General features: G+C 38.5%; 1 protein-coding gene across 1 annotated transcript in view; it reads left to right on the top strand.

Annotated features, from left to right (window-relative positions):
* Positions 1 to 9,646: 9,646 nt before the first annotated feature.
* SLC6A11 (solute carrier family 6 member 11) overlaps positions 9,647 to 18,627 on the top strand; it is a 79,559-nt gene continuing 70,578 nt past the window's right edge. Inside the window, exons 1-5 of the mRNA XM_042880360.1 lie at positions 9,647 to 9,740; positions 10,207 to 10,437; positions 13,526 to 13,660; positions 13,808 to 13,948; positions 14,841 to 14,931. Of these exons, the coding sequence (XP_042736294.1) occupies positions 10,218 to 10,437; positions 13,526 to 13,660; positions 13,808 to 13,948; positions 14,841 to 14,931 (587 nt within the window). The 5' untranslated portion in view covers positions 9,647 to 9,740; positions 10,207 to 10,217. The remainder of the gene's footprint in view (positions 9,741 to 10,206; positions 10,438 to 13,525; positions 13,661 to 13,807; positions 13,949 to 14,840; positions 14,932 to 18,627) is intronic.

The raw sequence follows: 18,627 nt of genomic DNA, 5'->3' as shown, positions 1-18,627 counted from the left end.
AATAATAATTTTCATGAAGAGGAGAATATTTGTGGGGGGGGGAAAATATGAACCATAAAGCTTAAAAATGTATTAAAGTTTCCTTGCAGTTAACTGTTCCCATTTGGGCTTTTTTTTTTTCTTTCTCGAATGCTAATTTGTGCTAATATGAAACTGTAATTTATATCTACTTTAGCTAGGAGTAAAATAATATGATAAACTTTGAAGGTGATAAAAGGGAGTTCCAGTGAGCTTTTAGTCTGCCGTTGTACAGATGAGGTGCCATTCTCTATGGTATTTTGACCTTTCACTTCAGATTTTGAATGCAGCTCAGAAACTTTCTTTGGCCTCTTCATTTTAATGCAGCCCAAATCCTTCCTGAGCAAGCCGTTAGCCAGCAGCCAGATTTTGTTTTAATCAAATGGTCTTGTAGATGGGTTGTTTTCTGTGTTTGCAAGTCAGAATCCTGGCCAAACAGGAAAGGGGGCGTAAAACTTCAGGATGCTGCTAGTGAAGTAGGACTGAAGCAAATAATTTGAAGAATCATGTGGAGCCATGTGTTGAAAAAATTATGCCTGCGTTAGAGCGGTATGAACACTCTCACGTAACCATCAACATGAAATTAAATAGGAATGCCTAGCTGGAGAATGTCACAGCACTTCCACTGGTTAATGTGCTTTGACACAATCTTAAAAACCTTAAAATAGTAGTTTTATAATTGAAAATGCATTTAACACAGGCATCTGAAACATCATACACTTTTATCATTGTTAACCAAGGATGAGAAATTACTTGCACTAACAGTCAGCAGAACACACAGTGCTTATTGTAGAGACAAAAAAATCAAAAGAGATCCTTTCATTTGAAGCCCATCTGCCTATTATTGACGGGGTCCTCATCCTTAGATATGTGGAATATTCTACAAATAGCCTATTGAGAATTCCTACTTTCTGTTGGAACATGTGAAGTCTAGGATTTATTCAAGCTGAAGGCAAAATAAGCAAAACATGCAACGTCTGTTGCAAGCAACTAACTTGAAATTATATATTATTATTATGGAAGTAGGAATTAAGCAATTAATACAGTAAAAGACTCTGTACTTTTCAGATACTTAAATTTACTAAAAGGAATCTTGATTAAAATTTTTTTTTTTTCACAATAATAGGAACTATCATATAATATTTTATTTTGTGCTTTTCTTGGGGGGGGGAAACAACCCTGCTACTTCTGTCATTAATGAATAACAGCAGATGTATAATTTATACATGGTTTGTTCTACTTCTGGTGAAAACTTCATATAGGTTTCCCTGGCATTCAAAGTTGTTTTCCCTTCAGTGGAACGAGGTGTAACAAGGTGTAACTGCCAGTATGCCTGAGTTCTTAACTGAGGGAACGTGTGACAATGAACTTACTTTACTGCATCAATTCTAGCAACGGCTAAAGGATCCATTTACTGCATGGTGACGATGCTTGTCTCTCTCGGGAGAGTCACCACATGGCCTCTTCACCGTGTAATCCTAAAGAAGAGCTTCCTACAGATTTTCAGTATGGCTTACAGGGGGCAGTAAGTTTCCAGTGGCTCTTCCAGGTTTGAAAAATAATATTCTCTCACACAGGGAAGACTTGGAACTCCAACACAACTTTCTTCTGAAGCACTCTAGTGTAAGCAAAGAAATGAGAAAACTGTCTCACTTTCTGGAAAGATGAATGCAATTATAGTCACAAAGCTGTATGGTAGAGCCATATCATCATAGCCTTGGCTACTTTACAGATGTTATTGTTACTGTTGTTTTCTTTCCACTTCAATTTTACAAACGCAGTTGATGTTAGTGTGCTTTGCAATTTTTCTGTGACCTGCTTCTGACTATCTGACTCAGTACTAAGTTAATCTGGCCTGAACGTTATGCAGGTGATGGGATGGTCTTTGCTTCCAGGTTAGTATGAGTTAACATTATGGTCTGTAATAGCAGAAGCATTGAAAACTGCTATCCCAGCCTAACTCTGGAGACCAGTTAAGATTTGCAAAAACTTTAAGTGACTTAGTGACTGTAAACTCCAGTTCTAGCCAGTAGAGAGTCTTTAGTGTGCAGTAATAAGTCTGAAATTTGCAAGCCTCTGTCTCTATTGCCTTTGTATGAATAGTAAAGCTGTGGAAACTGTTTCTGAGTACAAAAGTTTCAGATGGATGCTCAGGAGTATAATACATAATTGTAGGAGTTGTTCACAAATTACTATAGGTGAGCAGTGAAATCCTTATCCTGTGTCTGGCCGATGGCCTGCTGCCTTGTGTGACTATGCAATGGAGCATAAAAAGCATGACAGAGAAGTGCTCTGCAGTTTGTTTTATTGGCTGGAAGCTCTTGCAATCATGAAAAAGTATGTATTCAATATATGATGTTTAGGTAGAATTGTGCGCTGAATGAATTTAACTGTGCTTTGGCATAAGTAGACACAGTGAACATGCAATTCAAATAGCATTTTACTATAAATTGCTATAGATCATAGATCTTTCTATCAGTCCTTTTTTTAAGGTGCACAAGACCTTAAAATTTTCAAACTGCAAATAACTGAAGAAGTCTCATATTTAGTTACACATCATCAGAAAAGGAAAATCTGCCTTTGAAATTTACCTCCTGGAAATGGTATGTTTTTTGGTAATAATGGTATGCAATGTAAGGTTTGATTCTTGTTTTGTGACAGCTACTTGGCTTAAGCCTTGATTCGCATTAAGTTTAGTTAGACTTATAGAATATCTTGAGCTGGTAAAGATCCCACAAGCATCATCAGGTCCAATTCCTGGCTCCACACAGGATTAACTAAAAATTTCCTATTAGAGAATGAATTACAGACAGAGCTTCAATGTGCTAAAGGTTTTTAAATGATGAGCTTACAGGAAAAAAAAAAATCCAAGTATTTATCTGCAGCACATTATTCAAATATGCAACTGAGTGGCTGTGAATATGGATTCCTCTGCAGATCCAATTCTTGTGCTCCTCATTATTCTCTTCTCAATTTAGTCTCAGTACTAAGTGGAGGCACTAATAACCAAATGCAGCATGGAAGTCTCAGGGCTAATAAGAACCTATATTTGTGAATACAACATTTATGCCCTTACACTTCAGTATATATTAGTCTACTTTGATTCCACCAGTAAAAACTTCTTCAGTGGGACTGATACAGGGTGTGACACCTAGTGAGTAGATATTAACTCATCGGTGATGATTGTGTAGATATTCTTTCTTGTCTAGAAGCTCTTTCTTAAAGAAAACATCAGGACACAATGACTAGAATGATATTCAGAAGAGGCAGAACCAAACTGTTGGAGTTGATGCCTAGCCTCCCACTCTGTAAGGAATTATTCCTGCAAAAAAAAAATATTTCTTTTTTTGTGACTCTTCATGGTCTTGCTATGCCTTCATATCTTCTTCACTTACCATTCTGGTGGATTATATTCTATTAAAAGGTAGTAGGTACTTCCTCTTTAGGATGTGGAAAAACAGGTCCACACACCAGGTCTGGCGTATGATTGTAGTTTTAATTAACTATCATGAAGCTTGACTATTGTGTATTTTGTCTTTTACAGCATGGAGCTATTGCTATTTCTGGACATAACGGGTTGGAGTTTTACAGCAACTTGTTTTTTCTGGTCTTCTTGCTAAGTTTCATTTTGGCTGAATCACAGAATATAAATCTACACATGTTGGCCTGGTGTCAATGGTCAGTTGATTTCTCACATCTGTGAGGAAAGTATTTTAGTCAGAGGAGTTTCATATCTGATTAATACATATATATCTGATTAAAAATAAAATGCCAAAAAGGAAGCAAAACATTTAGTTTTCAACAGCTGTGTGCGGAAATGAAACTGGTTGAAGCATCTGCAGCATCACATCACCTGCTCTGCAAGAATCTTGTTGAAGGCAATTAAGTGTTAACTAGCAGCGTGCTGACAGACAGCCGAAGGAAGGATTGTTTGCTGAGTTAGTAGTTGTCCTATGTGATCTATGTGATTGAGCAGATACAGTAACAGTGTCTGTGTAAATACTAGGCCTGCTATAAGAATGTAGGCTATGGTACTTTATCTAAAACTGTGGGTATTCCTGTGCTTAAACACTTCATGCTGAAACATAAATACTGAAGATAATAGGTTGAATTTGGTAAGACCTGGGGAAAAAAAACTGTGCTTTTTATTTTCTAACATGCAGCGTCAAACAAAATGAACTCAATAAAGGAAACATCTTGAAAATGACAGATCTCTTTTTAAGATTATCATTATTTTTTTTAAAGCTGAGATTTTTAAATTCTGAGGCAGCGTATTGATGTTACACTCCATTTTTGAAAACAGAAAATACCAAAATAAAACATGAATTGGCTGCATGCATTAGCTAAACTATTGAAGTGGTCACTTTAAGTGACTAGAAGCATAGTTCACATTCTCTTATGCAGAAGTAGAGCAACTCAAAGTTTCCAGACAGAGGCATGAGGATGGCTGTTTGTTTGTTTTTTTTTTTTATTAATAAAAATAAATTCATGCTTACTGTTCCATTTCTTGCTACTTTTATTGTCTGAAGTACTGACAGAAGTAAAAATGTTTTTGTTTGCTAAGTCATCAGACGTGACTGACACAACATAGAATGATATATTCAATTTGAATAGATGACTGCTAACTCTGGGAAGATGTGTATGAACCCTGCTACTGAAAGTTCCCTTCTAGTGCTCTCTGCCAGTAAAACTTATGTTTAGGAAGCTCAAGATATTTCAAACAATATTAGCAGAGTGGGGTATGCATAAAATACAGTGGAAACAGTGCTTGCCTTTATGAGGCAGCATGGAGAACTCACTGACTGTGGTACCTTGTCAGTGGAGCACTGGATCACTTCAGTCATACAGTAAAAAATAGTAAATTAAAAGCAGGAGCTGATTGACTGTCAAGAAAAGACTGTCTAACTGTTTAGGCAGGCAGTGAGGAATGCTTCAGGGGAGCTGGAACTAAAACTTTTAACAGCAAGGTGCTTCAGAGATGGTTAAAGATGAAGACATATATTAGTGCGTCTGTAATGGAAAAGCTGTACTGTGGAAAATAGCACCCAGTCCTGCATCAAAGATACAATGTCCTGAAGGGTGAAATGCATCTAACAGAAAGAAAAGATGGATCTCAGCCTGACAGAAAGGGCAAGAGAAATCCTCCGAAGGGCCACATCAATGGATGTGATAGTGGTTTCAACAGTTCTTTTGAAATATGAGTTCAGCATCTAAACCATTGTCAGTCATGGGGGATAAATTTGAGAGAGAGATCTACAATGATAGCTGTTAAGCCTCTCTAAATAGGAGCCCAGCAATCAGTTGTTGTTTAACTTCAAGACAGGTTTTTTTTTTCTATTTCAGAGACTGATCAGACAAGATTCAGAGAGCCTGCTGCTGTTAGACTTAAGTCTGTTCTGCAAAAGCCTAGCTAAAGATGTCTTAGTTCACAAACTGCTTTATGATCTCAGTCTTTTGATCCAAAATGTTGTGTCAGATCACTATCACTAATGACATTCTTATTGTATTTCTTTTCTTTTGTGTAGCTATTTACTCATGAAGGGCCTAACTTTGTGAAATCCTTACGTAAGACTTGAGCAGATTTTGCTTACATCAAATCTAAACTAAAACTTAAACCTGGATAGGATTGTTTCCCGCCATACCCCACTTCAATTACATTGACATAGGGTTACTGAAAGAACAAGAAATCAAGCACAGGCACTGTGGTTTAATAAGGAGTAGAAATGGAACACGGCTTGTTTTTCATTTCCAGAGCTATATAACGTGTTTTTTGCTCACGTTAAACCCTTGAAACTTGCATTGGTCTTGCTGTTACAAAATCAGATACGTTCATAGTAGCTTTAATATTAATTAAAATTATTTTCTGTATAGCTATTTATAACCTTTTTTATTTGTTTTATTCAGGAAAAAAGTACAAAAATAGAAGCATCTACGTGAGCTGAAAGATTTTTGTGGTGTAGTAGAAACTTCATCTTATCTCAGTCAATTGCTACAGAAACTCAGGCATCCTAATAAGGATCAAAAAGCATCAGATGAGCAGAGCATCCTGAATTCCCAGAAGAGCCCAGAGCATTAGGGAGTCAAAATGTAAAACTGTCTCAAGCAGTTTTCTTTGTGTGCCTTCTGAATTTTGTAGAGGTAGGACAGAAAAAAGGGAAGAGAGTTAACCTTCCTTGTATTGGTATGTCTTCACACTAGGTGTTTGTGCGTTGAAGATATGGACTGATCAGATGTCCCAGAAGAGTATGAATTAATAGCCTGAATGTGTTCTGCCTGCAGCCAGGGAAGGTGCAGCATGTATTCCTTGTTACGTCTGGGCAATGCTACTGCCGTGCATTTTAGCACCCTGACATATCCTGTGGAAACATGGCTTTTTCTTGGAGGTTCTTTTATCAGCATGGTCTTCACATGTTAATTTCTTGTCTTTATTAATTTTAGTTTACAAATCTAAATATGATTAGTTTTAGAGCATTTGGAACTTTGCACACCTTTTTTTAACTGGCAGAAACATTTGTCTTCTGCTCACAGTTTACTTCCTACATAGAGCTTTAATGGTTTCCTTAGGGGTTTGGAGATAAAATCTGAATAAGGCAAATGAATTATTTTGCTAGGTAACATCATTTTAATGTGGAACTCAGGAGGAATGGCCAGGAAACTTACTTATGGTGAATGGGTTGGAGGTAAGAACTCCAAATGCTTGTGCAGATCAGGAATGGAGCAGACAGTGCAGAAAAAATCTTCTTGGACATAACTAGATTACTTGAGATTTGTGATGCGGCTAGCCCCTCTATAGAACATGAAGTATGCTTTAGATAATTAATGAATGTTTTAGTATTAGATACTGGTTTTACTAGGAACGGCCTGCTGATGTTGGTAACTGTGTTTTTTGTCTTACAGTTCAATCATTTCACAAGAGTTGCTCCCATCCCATTCACTGTGTTCTTCTCTGGTTTCACGCCATGTGCAGATCTCCCAACAGACTGACAGAAGGAGACGTGAATTCATGATGAGGAGCACGCAGTACACGAGGTTAGTGCACCAACTGAGATGTAATCGAGAGAACTGTTTTCCTTGCAATAGAGGAGGCTTCCTTGGATGGAAAAAAGAAAAGGGATAATCAACCTTTTATAAAATTTTGGAAGCTTTATGTTGCAAACTGTGTTGGATTTCAGTATTCACAAGGATCATCAGCTAGCAATTATGTTGTAAGCTCTTCAGTTGTCAGATCAAATGGGAATCAGTGCAAGAGTGAATAAAATATTTGTCTTTGCATATTTCTAATTTCAAATACTAAGCAAATCAGCAGTGATTAATACCTTTTGCATCTGCCAGTCATCTTATAGACTGTTCTTTGGAGCAGTCCCCTTCAGTCTGGTGTTAGTCTATTTGCATCAGAAAGCTACTCATGGTATGACTTGCTACAAAGAACACTAGGCAGAGTATCAACAGGGTGATACTGTTCTGATACATTTAGCACTGGACAATGTATTGGGCACACTATATAGAAGTGTAAACTTCCCTGTTGGTGAGGTAAAATTTATTCTACTTGAACATAGAAGACTGTTCCCTCCATGTTATTGTATCATTAGTCACACATTTACTGCCCCTTAGCTTCCATCCATTTTTAGAGCTATTTTTAGTAACAAGATGAGAATTCAGTATCACCTTTGATGTTCAAGTGTGTCCTGCTGAGTCTGCTCAGCCTGGCTGGAATTCAGAAAAAACAATGCCTGTTTTGATCCCTGTTGGAATGTAGATGAAAGGTGGGGTAAGGGAGAATCTAAAAACTGAGTTTGATTTATACAAAGCCAATTTGGGAAAAATATGAATCTATTCTATCCTTAGTAGATACCAGCTGCATTAAAACCAAAACAAAGTAACAAACAAAACCCTGTTGCCTCCTAACCTTACTTCTCCCCACTCCCACACCACTGAAAAACGAAAGCAAAAATGTATACACATAAAAAAGTCCTCCCTTCCCCATCCTTTTGATAAAGCAAACCCACGTATATATAGATAGATAGATAGATAGATATGAATTCTTCCACGTTAGCATAATGTTTTACCATAGTTCTACCATTGGTTGTTTTTCATTTCATAGTATACTAGAGACCAGCACTCTCCATATGGGTATCAATTAGCAAAGAAAGGACCTCATCCTATGCCTGTCAGATGTGCATATGAAGGTGGCAGAGAATACAGTTAAGTACATTTGACAGAGCGTAGACTGAGGCCCCAACACCCAGTCTTGAGGCACGCATAATTTAAAAGCCAAAATAAAACTTCAGCCATAGAAGAAGTTTGAATATGTAGATGTACTTAGGCTACAAGTAGGGTATAATCAGACTCATTTCTAAAGTCAGGTTAATATAAAAGTTAATATAAAATCTGCCCGTGGGCATTTTTCAAGAGGTCTTCAGTAAGCATTGGATGACAGTTTTCCTGACAGTGTGATAAACCATGGAGTTGTAAGGTAATGGGGAGAGTTCACAAGGAAGGGCTTGCTGTCTCCAGGACAGCATCCTCCAGAGTGCTTAAATTAATCCAGGTTTTAAGAGATAGTGGTCCCAAATGCATCTCCAGGGGCTGCAGAACGAAATATTGATGATCACAGCTGCCACAGAGCACATGGATCTGAGGGAAGATTTGGAATGAAAATGTGAGCTGTTTTCCAGCTGTGGAGATGAATAATGGAATAGGTTGAACGAACCACAGGACTACGTATGTGTGTAGAGATGATTAGAATGGGGGGAGAAAAAGATGACTCCGAAATATTTCATTCAATCTGAAACAGAATGGTTTGTATTTTCTTATTTTTCTATTCTTTCTTCCATTTTACACTTATTCAAATCAAATTTTAAGCAAAAAGCTGGTTAGAAATGCCTATGTGGGTTGCTTCTACACTTTCCAGTGTGACTAGAAAGCGCCCATAGCATGTCCACACCTTCCAAATGTTCCCCCAACATTTCTTTACCCTGTTCTTATTGCCCGTACCCTGCCTGCTCCCTCTCCCCCAGCTGCAGTTAATGTTATCTGCTTTAAGCTGGCCTCCTTTCTGATGTGCCACACCTGAGCTTGAAGGAATGGAGGAGGAGAGAAGGAAAAAAAAAAAAGGGAAAAAGAAGGAAGAGAAGGCAGCAAACCAGGCTCCGGGCTGCCGCCTGAGCAAGCAGCGGGCACTGCAGCGCTGCAGGTGTGCGGGAGCCGCGGGCCCTCCACGAGCCGCATGCGGGGAGTGCGGGGTTCGCTGCCGCCCGGTGCTCGGCCCCGGCTGTCTCACCGGCGGGCGGGGGAGCGAGTAGCTGGGGATGCTCGGGCGGTGATGCCGGGAGGAGGGGGAGGAAGAAGAGGAGGAGAAGAGGGGAGCCACTGGGACAGCCTGAAGTGGGCGGAGGGGAGAGGCGGGTGTTATACCGTCGCTCGGGGGAAGGCTGAGCGTTTGCAAATTGCGGCTCCGAGGCTCGGGGCGCATCCTATCGCCGCCGGCCGGCCGGGCGGCAGCCGCAGCGCAGGACGAGGCTTCCCGTCTCCCCGATCTCCTCGCGCTGCCCGCGCTATCCCCGCCGTCCCCGCCTCTGCCTCCGGCTGCCCTCAGCTGCTGTGCCCCTCGCCTCCTGTGCAACAGAGAGGAGAACGGCAGCACGCGGAGGCGCGCTCGGAGCCGAGTGTCGGCTAGAGAGCCAGTCCCTCTCCCAACCGCGCAGACATAAGCAGAACCCTGGGTGAGTAGTCTGGGAGATTCCCTGCTTCTCCAGGCAGGCCAGAACCGATCAGGCCCCTTCAGCACATCCCTTTCTTCCTTTCTTCTTGTTCTTATGCCTGGAACGGGCAGGAGATCCCTGTCCTCTGTGAGGTTAGTCAAACTCATGTACCTGCTTGGTGAAGGATTTTTGAAAGGTTTTACTACCCAGCCATTAGAATAACATTCTACTATGACTGTCCCAACTTGAAAACCTTTCTACTTTCATGTATGAAATTTTCTTCCTTTTTTTTTTAATCTTTTTTATTAAAAAAGTTTCTCATCTTTAAAACTTTTTTGGCCTTATGGAATTGCCCTGTTCACTTTCACCTGTAAATTTATGTAGGTAACACATAATTTGAAGCTAACGATATGCTAAGGAGTTTCTTAGTCCTTGAGTGTTGTAATTAGCAAGTGATATCTGCATATTTTTCTTTTGCTTTTTTCAGGCTGAACAGCCATGACAGCTGAAAAGACTATTCCTATTATTAACGGCAAGCCAGAAGATGTTTTGGATCCAGAAGCTTCAAGTACCAACCTCGTCCACAGCAATGATAAGAAAGTTCATGAAAGAGGTCACTGGAACAATAAGGTTGAATTTGTGCTTTCTGTGGCAGGGGAGATTATTGGGTTGGGAAATGTATGGAGATTCCCATATCTTTGCTACAAGAATGGAGGAGGTAAGATGGCGTCATGTGTTGATTTGCAGCTCACTGTAAACATCTGGGAAATAAACATAGGGGTGTTTCACAGTGATTTCTTGCACTAGTAAGAGGGGTTCAGGACTTAAGTGTTTGTGTGTGTAGGTAGGGAAGTATTAAGCACCTGAGAATGAGTTAAAAAATGTGATGTTTCCTTTACCTTCTCACCAAATACTACGCGGTTTAATTTCTCAAGGTTTTTCTTTGGTTGTGAGGTTGCTTGTTTTTTTTTTTTCATTATTAATATATTTATATATTATTGTTGTTGGCTTTTTTTTAGGGTAAAAGAAACTGGTTAGAATAGAACATTTTCTTGTGAATACAGAATCGAGCCTACTCAACAAAGTTTGTCTGACAGAATAAAGTAGCAGTTTATTTTTCTGAATAGCATACTTTGGGGAGGAAGAATATTGTTTCTGAAAATGCTGCTTTTTTATGACCAAAAAAAAAAAAAGCCCTTTAAGTCAAAACCTTTTTTTTTTTTTTTTTTAAATCATTACTTCCCCAATCAGTACAGTAAGGGAGGGGAAGATACAAAGCTGACTGTTACTAAGCCAAGAGAGCAGGGTCTGTATACCTTAAAATAAGATGGTAGAAGTCTATTCTTTTCTCTCTCAAATCACAGAAGTATAACGTATTGTATGATATGTATTACTTATAGTCAGGTATCAGCTAGGTAAGATACATGACAATTAAGAGTAAGCACATCAGCCATGTCTCACACAGAAATGAAGGAAGAAAGACAAAACCTTAAGTTTAGAATCCTGTGAGCTAGATTCAACATTCTCCCACTTAATGTCTGAATCGGCAGCCCTAGTGTAAACGTATATCCTTCAAGAACAGTGATATGCTCAGTGACTGATATATGCTAAGATCTGTTCTTAACAGGTTTGTTTGCTAACAGTGCTATGCCAGATTTCTTTCCCTCGTTTGCACAAAACTAGGTGAACTCAGGGGTGGTTTTGGCCATTTTGTCTGCTGTTTCTAAAGACTACTCTTGTGGTAGGTGTGTTTCTAGTTTGCAGCTCCTCTTTAACACATTTGTACTGTGGCAAAACTAAGATGACAAGAATTCACTCGTTTTAGCATGCTACTGTACTTTTAGTCTCTAATCAGTCTGTTGGATGACTTGCTGAACAGTTGCTGGCTTACTTAAGTATCATCGTTAATCACTACAGCAGTCTTTAAGAATAGAATGAATGCATGTAGTTTGATTGGCCATGTCCTGGTACCATGGGAAGTTTGCCATTAACTTCAGTTTTCTTTGGTGAGGTCTCAGTCTACGACCTTTGGCTAACACCTCTGTTTCTGTAACTCTCTAGACTGCTGAACTAGAATTAGACTTGGGTCTTGTTTGTTGCACTGAATGTAAATACTGGGAAATACTTTATGTGTAATATGTAATCATAATGAAGAGGTATATGAGCTAGTTACTAAATAGAATGCCTGCTAGGTACGGAACAAATTCAGAAGCAGGATGGGTACTTCAGGTCTAAGCTTTCTCTGGCACTACCAACAGATAATGTAGGCATAAGCTTCTATATTTCTGATTTGCTCTTATGGACACTTGCTATTTTTTTTCTTGAAAAATAGTTCACTTATGTTTCTTGAATTAGATATTTCATGGAAACTAATTGGTTTGCAAGCAGGCAAAATTGGTATACTCTGTTGTTTCCTGATGGGTATCTGTTTTAGAGGAATTTAAAAAAAAATATTTAAGCCATTATAATAAGTTTCATTAAGTTGCTATGTTAAACTCACTGTGCTTGTCCATGTGAGTGAGCTAAACTTGTTTTCATGCTGGACAGCAGTTCTTAAATCATGGCCTGGAAAGATGTTGTCTTTCAAGCCATTTGCATAAAGTGTTGTTCATTAATGATCAGATCAATCTTTAGGACTCCTGTTGAAGTAGGAATGTTAGTGCTCTGAAGAACTGATTGATGTATGCAGTTACTACATCTATCAAAACTTTTGTGCAGTACTTCACTGTGTTTGTCTGATTAAACCAGTGGAACTTTGTTTACTGGTGTCAGTAAAAATGGCCCAAATAGTTATTGTTTCCTCCTAGTATTTGTATTCTTCCTTCCTTGTTTCCCCCTAAATCAGTGTAGTTAGTTGCTTTCTATCTCATCCTTTGGTTTAAGAAATCTGAGTACCAGGGGAATGAAGGAAAAAAAATATTTTGGCCTTGTATGTTAACGGGGTCTCTGTGTAGTGAAAAGGCTGTATTTCATTCCTTGTTATTTAGGTTCAGTTCTAAATTGAATACTTAAAATCTACTGTATTAGCAAGTGACAATGTGCCTAACAGGTATCTTCTGTCGCTTCTTTGTTCATACTTCAGTCATGTTCTCTGTCTGCCGTACCTAATAACATGGTTAATCATGAAATAATACAGAATTTCTGCTCTGTGTTAATAAGAGAAGAATGGCATTTTGTTGAAGGCTTCAAGTTGTACCACTCGCTATCTTTGCTGGAGTTTACTGTCAGCATGTAAGAAAAAAAGCTGATGCTTTGTAAATTTCCTACAATTTCTAGATGGCAATGCCAAGTCCTGTTTTCTTTCTCTGTGTAAGAAGTCCTAAGGTGTATTTTGTCATTCCCTTCTTACGATCCTCGTCATTGGTCTTATCTAAATAACATCACAGTACTTGGATTTCATTTCCATAATGCTTCTTCATCCCTGCTTTTCTCCTGAGAAAAGAAAGTAAGAGAAGAGAGGGTAGAATGATTTGATGATAATCAGATCAGAACGGTGTGGCTTAGCAAGAATGTGATCTTTCCTGTGCTTGAGAGAATGTTCAGCAGAGTTTAGCCTATTCTGAAAAACTTAAGTATGCTTTGTGTTTTGACTGGGGATGGGGTGGTTTTTGTATTGGTTCTTTGTTTTCAATCCACAATAATGGCTTAAGAGTTAACTTTTAATATTTGGTGCCAGAAGCAAACGCTTTTTGCACTTTTAGCACTGCACCTGCAAGAATTAGCTAAGGAATGAAAATAAATTTTTTGCTAAGCTGTCAAGGAACTGTGTTCGTTGTAACCAATACCACCACAATGTTTACTCATAGGTGCTTTCCTCATCCCGTATGTGGTTTTCTTTATTTGCTGTGGGATACCAGTTTTTTTCCTGGAGACAGCCTTGGGACAGTTTACTAGTGAAGGAGGCATTACGTGCTGGAGGAAAGTTTGCCCTTTGTTTGAAGGTAACAACCTTTTCTGTGTTCTGTCGCATTAAATTTTAAATGAAGGAAAAAATCTTACAAAAGTTAGGATGTACTTATAGTATTAAGCATTTGTTCTTAAATTATCTGAAAAGTACAAATTCTTTGTTCTCTCTTCCTCCTCTCCAGGCATTGGATATGCTACCCAAGTTATAGAGGCACATCTAAATGTATATTACATCATTATTTTAGCATGGGCTATCTTCTATCTGTTTAACTGCTTTACTACAGAGCTTCCCTGGGCTACATGTGGGCATGAATGGAATACAGGTATGACCTTGGTGGGAATATTTGCTGTACAAATAATGACTTCCAAGTAATAAAATGAATTAGTGTTGAGAACACAACTATTGTGGTAGAAAAATCTGTGGGAATGGGCTGATCATGTCAAACTGTGATGAAATGAAATCACAGAATTGTAAGGGTTGGAAGGGATCTCTAGAGATTGTCTAATCCACCCCCCCTGCTGAAGCAGGCTCTCTAGACCATGTTGCACAGGTCGTGCAGTGAAGACTTAATCATACCTTTCTGATTTAGGTCATTGTATAAGCATTTGTTCCTGTGAAATATGATGTCAGATGGGAAAAGAAAGCTTTTGCCTTTGTTATTTCTGTAAAATATTCTGGCTAAATCCCAGGACTCTCATTTTCAATCATACCCATTCTCTCAGAATACAGTAAGTGAACTCAACAGAAGAGCTCTTCTTCTTCTTTATTTGATACAAGTTAAAGAGTGACTTTCCACTTGCTCTATTAAACAAAGTGGAGACTTGTTGTTGGTTGTTTCATCAGCCAATTGTTGCCATTGGCCATTGAACAACCACTTGAAGAAGTATTATGTTGTAGTTCCTGAATGATTGCCTCAATTTCTCAAAGCTTCTTCGTTTAGCCTCAGATGTTTAGTTGGCCCTTGTCATTGCCAAAGTGCATTTAGAAAGTGTAGGAGTATGTAGAGTTCTACATGGATATTTTTCTAGCCTCTGATCTGGTGATCAAAATACTATTACAGAAGTAGCAGCTGGAGGATTTTAGAATATCTAGAAATCCTTTTAACCATGTAGAGTATGATATAGTAAGTGGCTTTACAAGTGCACAAACTAGAATTTGGACCAGAAGAAATGTGTGTACATGTCAATATAACAACTTTGTTGTTGTTTTTATAGAAAACTGTGTGGAATTTCAGAAACTTAATATGAGCAACTGCAGTCAAATCTCTTTGCAAAATGCTACGTCTCCAGTGATGGAATTCTGGGAGTAAGTGCACATAAACAATCTGCTTGATCTGACTGTTCATTATCTTCCATTTTTTTTTTGTTTACAGGTTATTAGGTATTTTATAAACTGATAGTACTTAGTGATATGAGTTCAGCTGTAAATTTTCTCATATATTCAAAAGATTCAAGATGAGAAGTTTTAACTCTTTTTAGAGGATTCAAGGAAAAGAATTCTATATTCTGAAAGAACATAGAACAAAGTGTGCCACTTACTTGGAATCTTGGCTCCTGCTGCTGGAGGAAAGAACCTCAAATACATACTAATGAGGCAGAGGTGAAAGAGGATGATTTTAAGTGTTTCTTGTTGTTTGATGGTGGTTGTTTTGTTGGGTTGTTTTTTTTGTTTGTTTTTTTTTGTTTGTTTGTTTTGTTTTCCCAGGGTGTTTGCTCTCTTTTCTTCCATAACAGTTGCATCTTCATCTGAGCTAACTAATATTTTGGAGTCTGTACATCATTATATTTGAATGGACTGTGTCCGTTTTTCAGTTAGAAAAAGAAAGCTTAACACTCTTGCGTCTCCTTGATTCTGGTTTCTAGTTAGAGTGATAAAGAATTATCTCTTCACAAAATACGGACTGCTTTTGTGATGATGCATTTTTTTCTTACTATAAATATTTAATTAGTACATGTGTAGTTGCATACTTGTTCTTTGCAAGGCACAGTTTGTATTAAGACAGTCACAGAACTAGATTTTTACTTTAATGTTAAAGTAGCTCTTCTTAATTTAAAGGAGTGTATTACAGAGTTTCTGGTTACTAAATATTCTTGAGAGCCCATTCTAATTACCAATTTATTATTTGGAAAAGCGTTATTGTGGGACTGCAGTTACAGTTGTTTTGTTGTTTGTTTGTTTGTTTTTTTTCCCAAACTGCAATAGTTACCTTTGAAAGGGCTATAAGTTAAGACTGTTCTCCAAGGGAGAACTCTGCATTTGGCATCATTTTCTTGAACATTAGCATATGCTTTTGTCTTTGCCTCTTGTCCCCCTAGTCTTGCTAAATAAGTTATCTTAGTCTTAGCAGGTGGTAGTTATTGTTTCAGTAAATAATGTATTAAAACAATATTAAATTGTACAAGTTTTCATGTTTCTTTTCTGTTAAAATCAGAATAACCTAAGCACTCAGTCTGCTAAATTACAATATGCCTACTCTATCCACTTCCCAGGTAATCTTTATAATAAAGAAGATTTTCTTATGTGGCACCTCTTATTTCTATGACTTCATTTTAACACAAATTATGGTTCTTTAGGACAGCTGAAACTGAACTTTTTTTTTTTAATTTAAGGGGCATAGTTAGAGTAAATGAACAAAGTATTTTCTCCAGTACTAGCCTTATTTGCTCACTGTTTTTATTTACTTATTCAATTATACTCAAAACTTGGCAACTGTAAGTATCTCTAGCTATCTAAGGAAGCAGGCAATGTTCAGTTGATTTCTAAGGAGGGCACAAGCTGAGTTCTTACCTCCCTGTGTGTCTAGGTGTTCTGTTTGCTGTTCTGTTTTTTGTTTAGTATTTCTGTAGTACGGTTTTTGGGAGATTGTCTGATTTTCGATGTCAAAGTTATTGCAACCTATGTACAGGAGCATTTCAAATGCATTCTTTCTCAGAATTCTCTAAAAATGAAGCTGAAAAAGATTATGTAGCTGAACTTGGATTCCTGTTACAGTACATTTTGAATCCTTCAAATTCTGGATGTATTTGACTACCTGAATTAGGAATGAGTTATGAAACCATAAAGGCTGATAATCAGATTAACTTTTTCTCTAACGTCTGTTGCAATCGTGTATGAAAATGCACATTCCGGACTTCCTGAAGTCATTAAAAAAAAAAAAACCCTCTGAACCACTTCTTGTTATGTATTAGTTTTTTTGTTGTTCTGTGGAAAAGCTTTTCATAATATTAACAGTTTTTACTGACCAAAGTATCTTATGATATTAAACTTATCTGCTTTTGGTGCCCAAGCAAAAGTGGTGCTTGACTTTCCAACCTTGAAAACTGAATATATCTACAGCTAGGTCAGGTTGCTCAAAGCCCAGTCCTGCCTGATCTTGAATGTCTCTGGGGGCAGAGCATCCACTGTCTCTCTGGGCAACCTGTGCATCACTGTGTTTATTGCATGTATAAAAATGAACAAAAAATAGCCCACCTTCTTCCTTATGTCCAATCTAGATCTTTCCTTAGTTTGAAACCGTTTCCTCTTTTTCTGTCACAGCAGACCCTGCTAAAGGGTCTCTCCTTTCTTGCAGCCCTACTTCCCCCTCTCCCCCCCCCCCCCCCCGTGGTTGACTACTGAAAAGCTGTTCTCAGCTCTCCCTGGAGCTTTCTCATCTCCAGGCTGAACAGCCCTAGCTCCTTCAGCCTAGCCTCATGGAGGAGTTGTTCCATCCCTTGGATTATTTTCATGGTCCTCCTCTGGACTCCCTCCACCAGTGCTATGTTTCTAATGTACTGAGGACTCCTCACCTGGACAGAGGTGAAGTCCAACTAGAGCCAAGAAGAGGGGCAGGATCACCTGTCTCATTCAGCTGGTCATACTTCTTTTCATGCATTTGGTTTTCTGGGCTGCAAAGGCATATTGCTGACTCATGTCCAACTACCCATCCATCCACCAGTACCCTCAAGTCTGTTTTGGCAGAGCTATGCTCTATCCTTACATCTCCCAGCCTGAATTGATAGCTGGGATTGCCACGATCCAAGTGCGAACCTTGTACTTGGAGTTACTGAATCTCACAAGGTTCACCTGGGCCCATTGCTCAGCCTGTCTAGATCTCTCTGGATGACATCCTGTCCCTCAGGCTTGTTGACTGCACCACACAGCTTGGTGTCATCTGCACCAATGATCCTGCTGTCAGTGTCATTGTTGAAGTTGGTAAAATGTACTGATCCCAGTACTGACCCCTGGCTGACCCCACTTATCACTGATCTCCATTCAGACAGTGAACCACTGACCACCACTCTGGGTACAATCTTGCAACTGGTTCTTCATCCATCAAACCCTCCATCTGTCAAACTCATATCTTCCTAAACTGGAGAGAAAGATGTTGTGTGGGACCACATTAAAGGCCTTACTGAAGTTCTGTTATGCTTATACAGAAGTCCACTAAGGTGATCAGGTATGACTTGCCCTTGTTGAAGCCATGATGGTTCTCTTATACCACCTCCCTCTGTTCCCTATCTTCCATGATAATTCCCTTGTTAAAATTTAAGAAGGTACACTGTTGCATGAGTTTCAAATTCAGAATGGATATGATAAACTAGTTGAGAAGTGGAAGAACAAACTTCACATACTGGGATTGGCTTTGCACAAAAATGACCACATGGAACTAAATTTTATAATTTAGATACATCAGGTACAGTAGAGCTCTGTGCTTAAAAATATACAGTGCAGATCACAGAGTAATTATTATGTAATAAATGTATCACCAGGCTAGTTAATTTGTGCAGTAAGTCAACCTGCAGGTAACTGTTTCCAGAAGTGTTAGCTAAAAGCTTAGCTAAAAGTCTTGTTCACATGATATTATTTCACTCCTTTATAAATGCTAGTGTCAATAATCATAAGTTTGTTGAAAGATTCTTCTAAAAACGAAGTTAAAAGAAAGTTGATGGGCTAAACTGGACAGGGCAGATGCTAGCTGTTAATTTCAGAACTCAGTGATGAAGCTTTTCACACTGCAAT

This window comes from Lagopus leucura, unplaced genomic scaffold, assembly GCF_019238085.1.
Source record: "Lagopus leucura isolate 7727_CA_CO unplaced genomic scaffold, USGS_WTPT01 Super-Scaffold_100026, whole genome shotgun sequence".
In the NCBI taxonomy this organism is placed as follows: domain Eukaryota; kingdom Metazoa; phylum Chordata; class Aves; order Galliformes; family Phasianidae; genus Lagopus; species Lagopus leucura.
The sequence above is the reverse complement of the archived record's forward strand: the minus strand, read 5'-3'. Positions and strand labels throughout refer to the sequence as shown.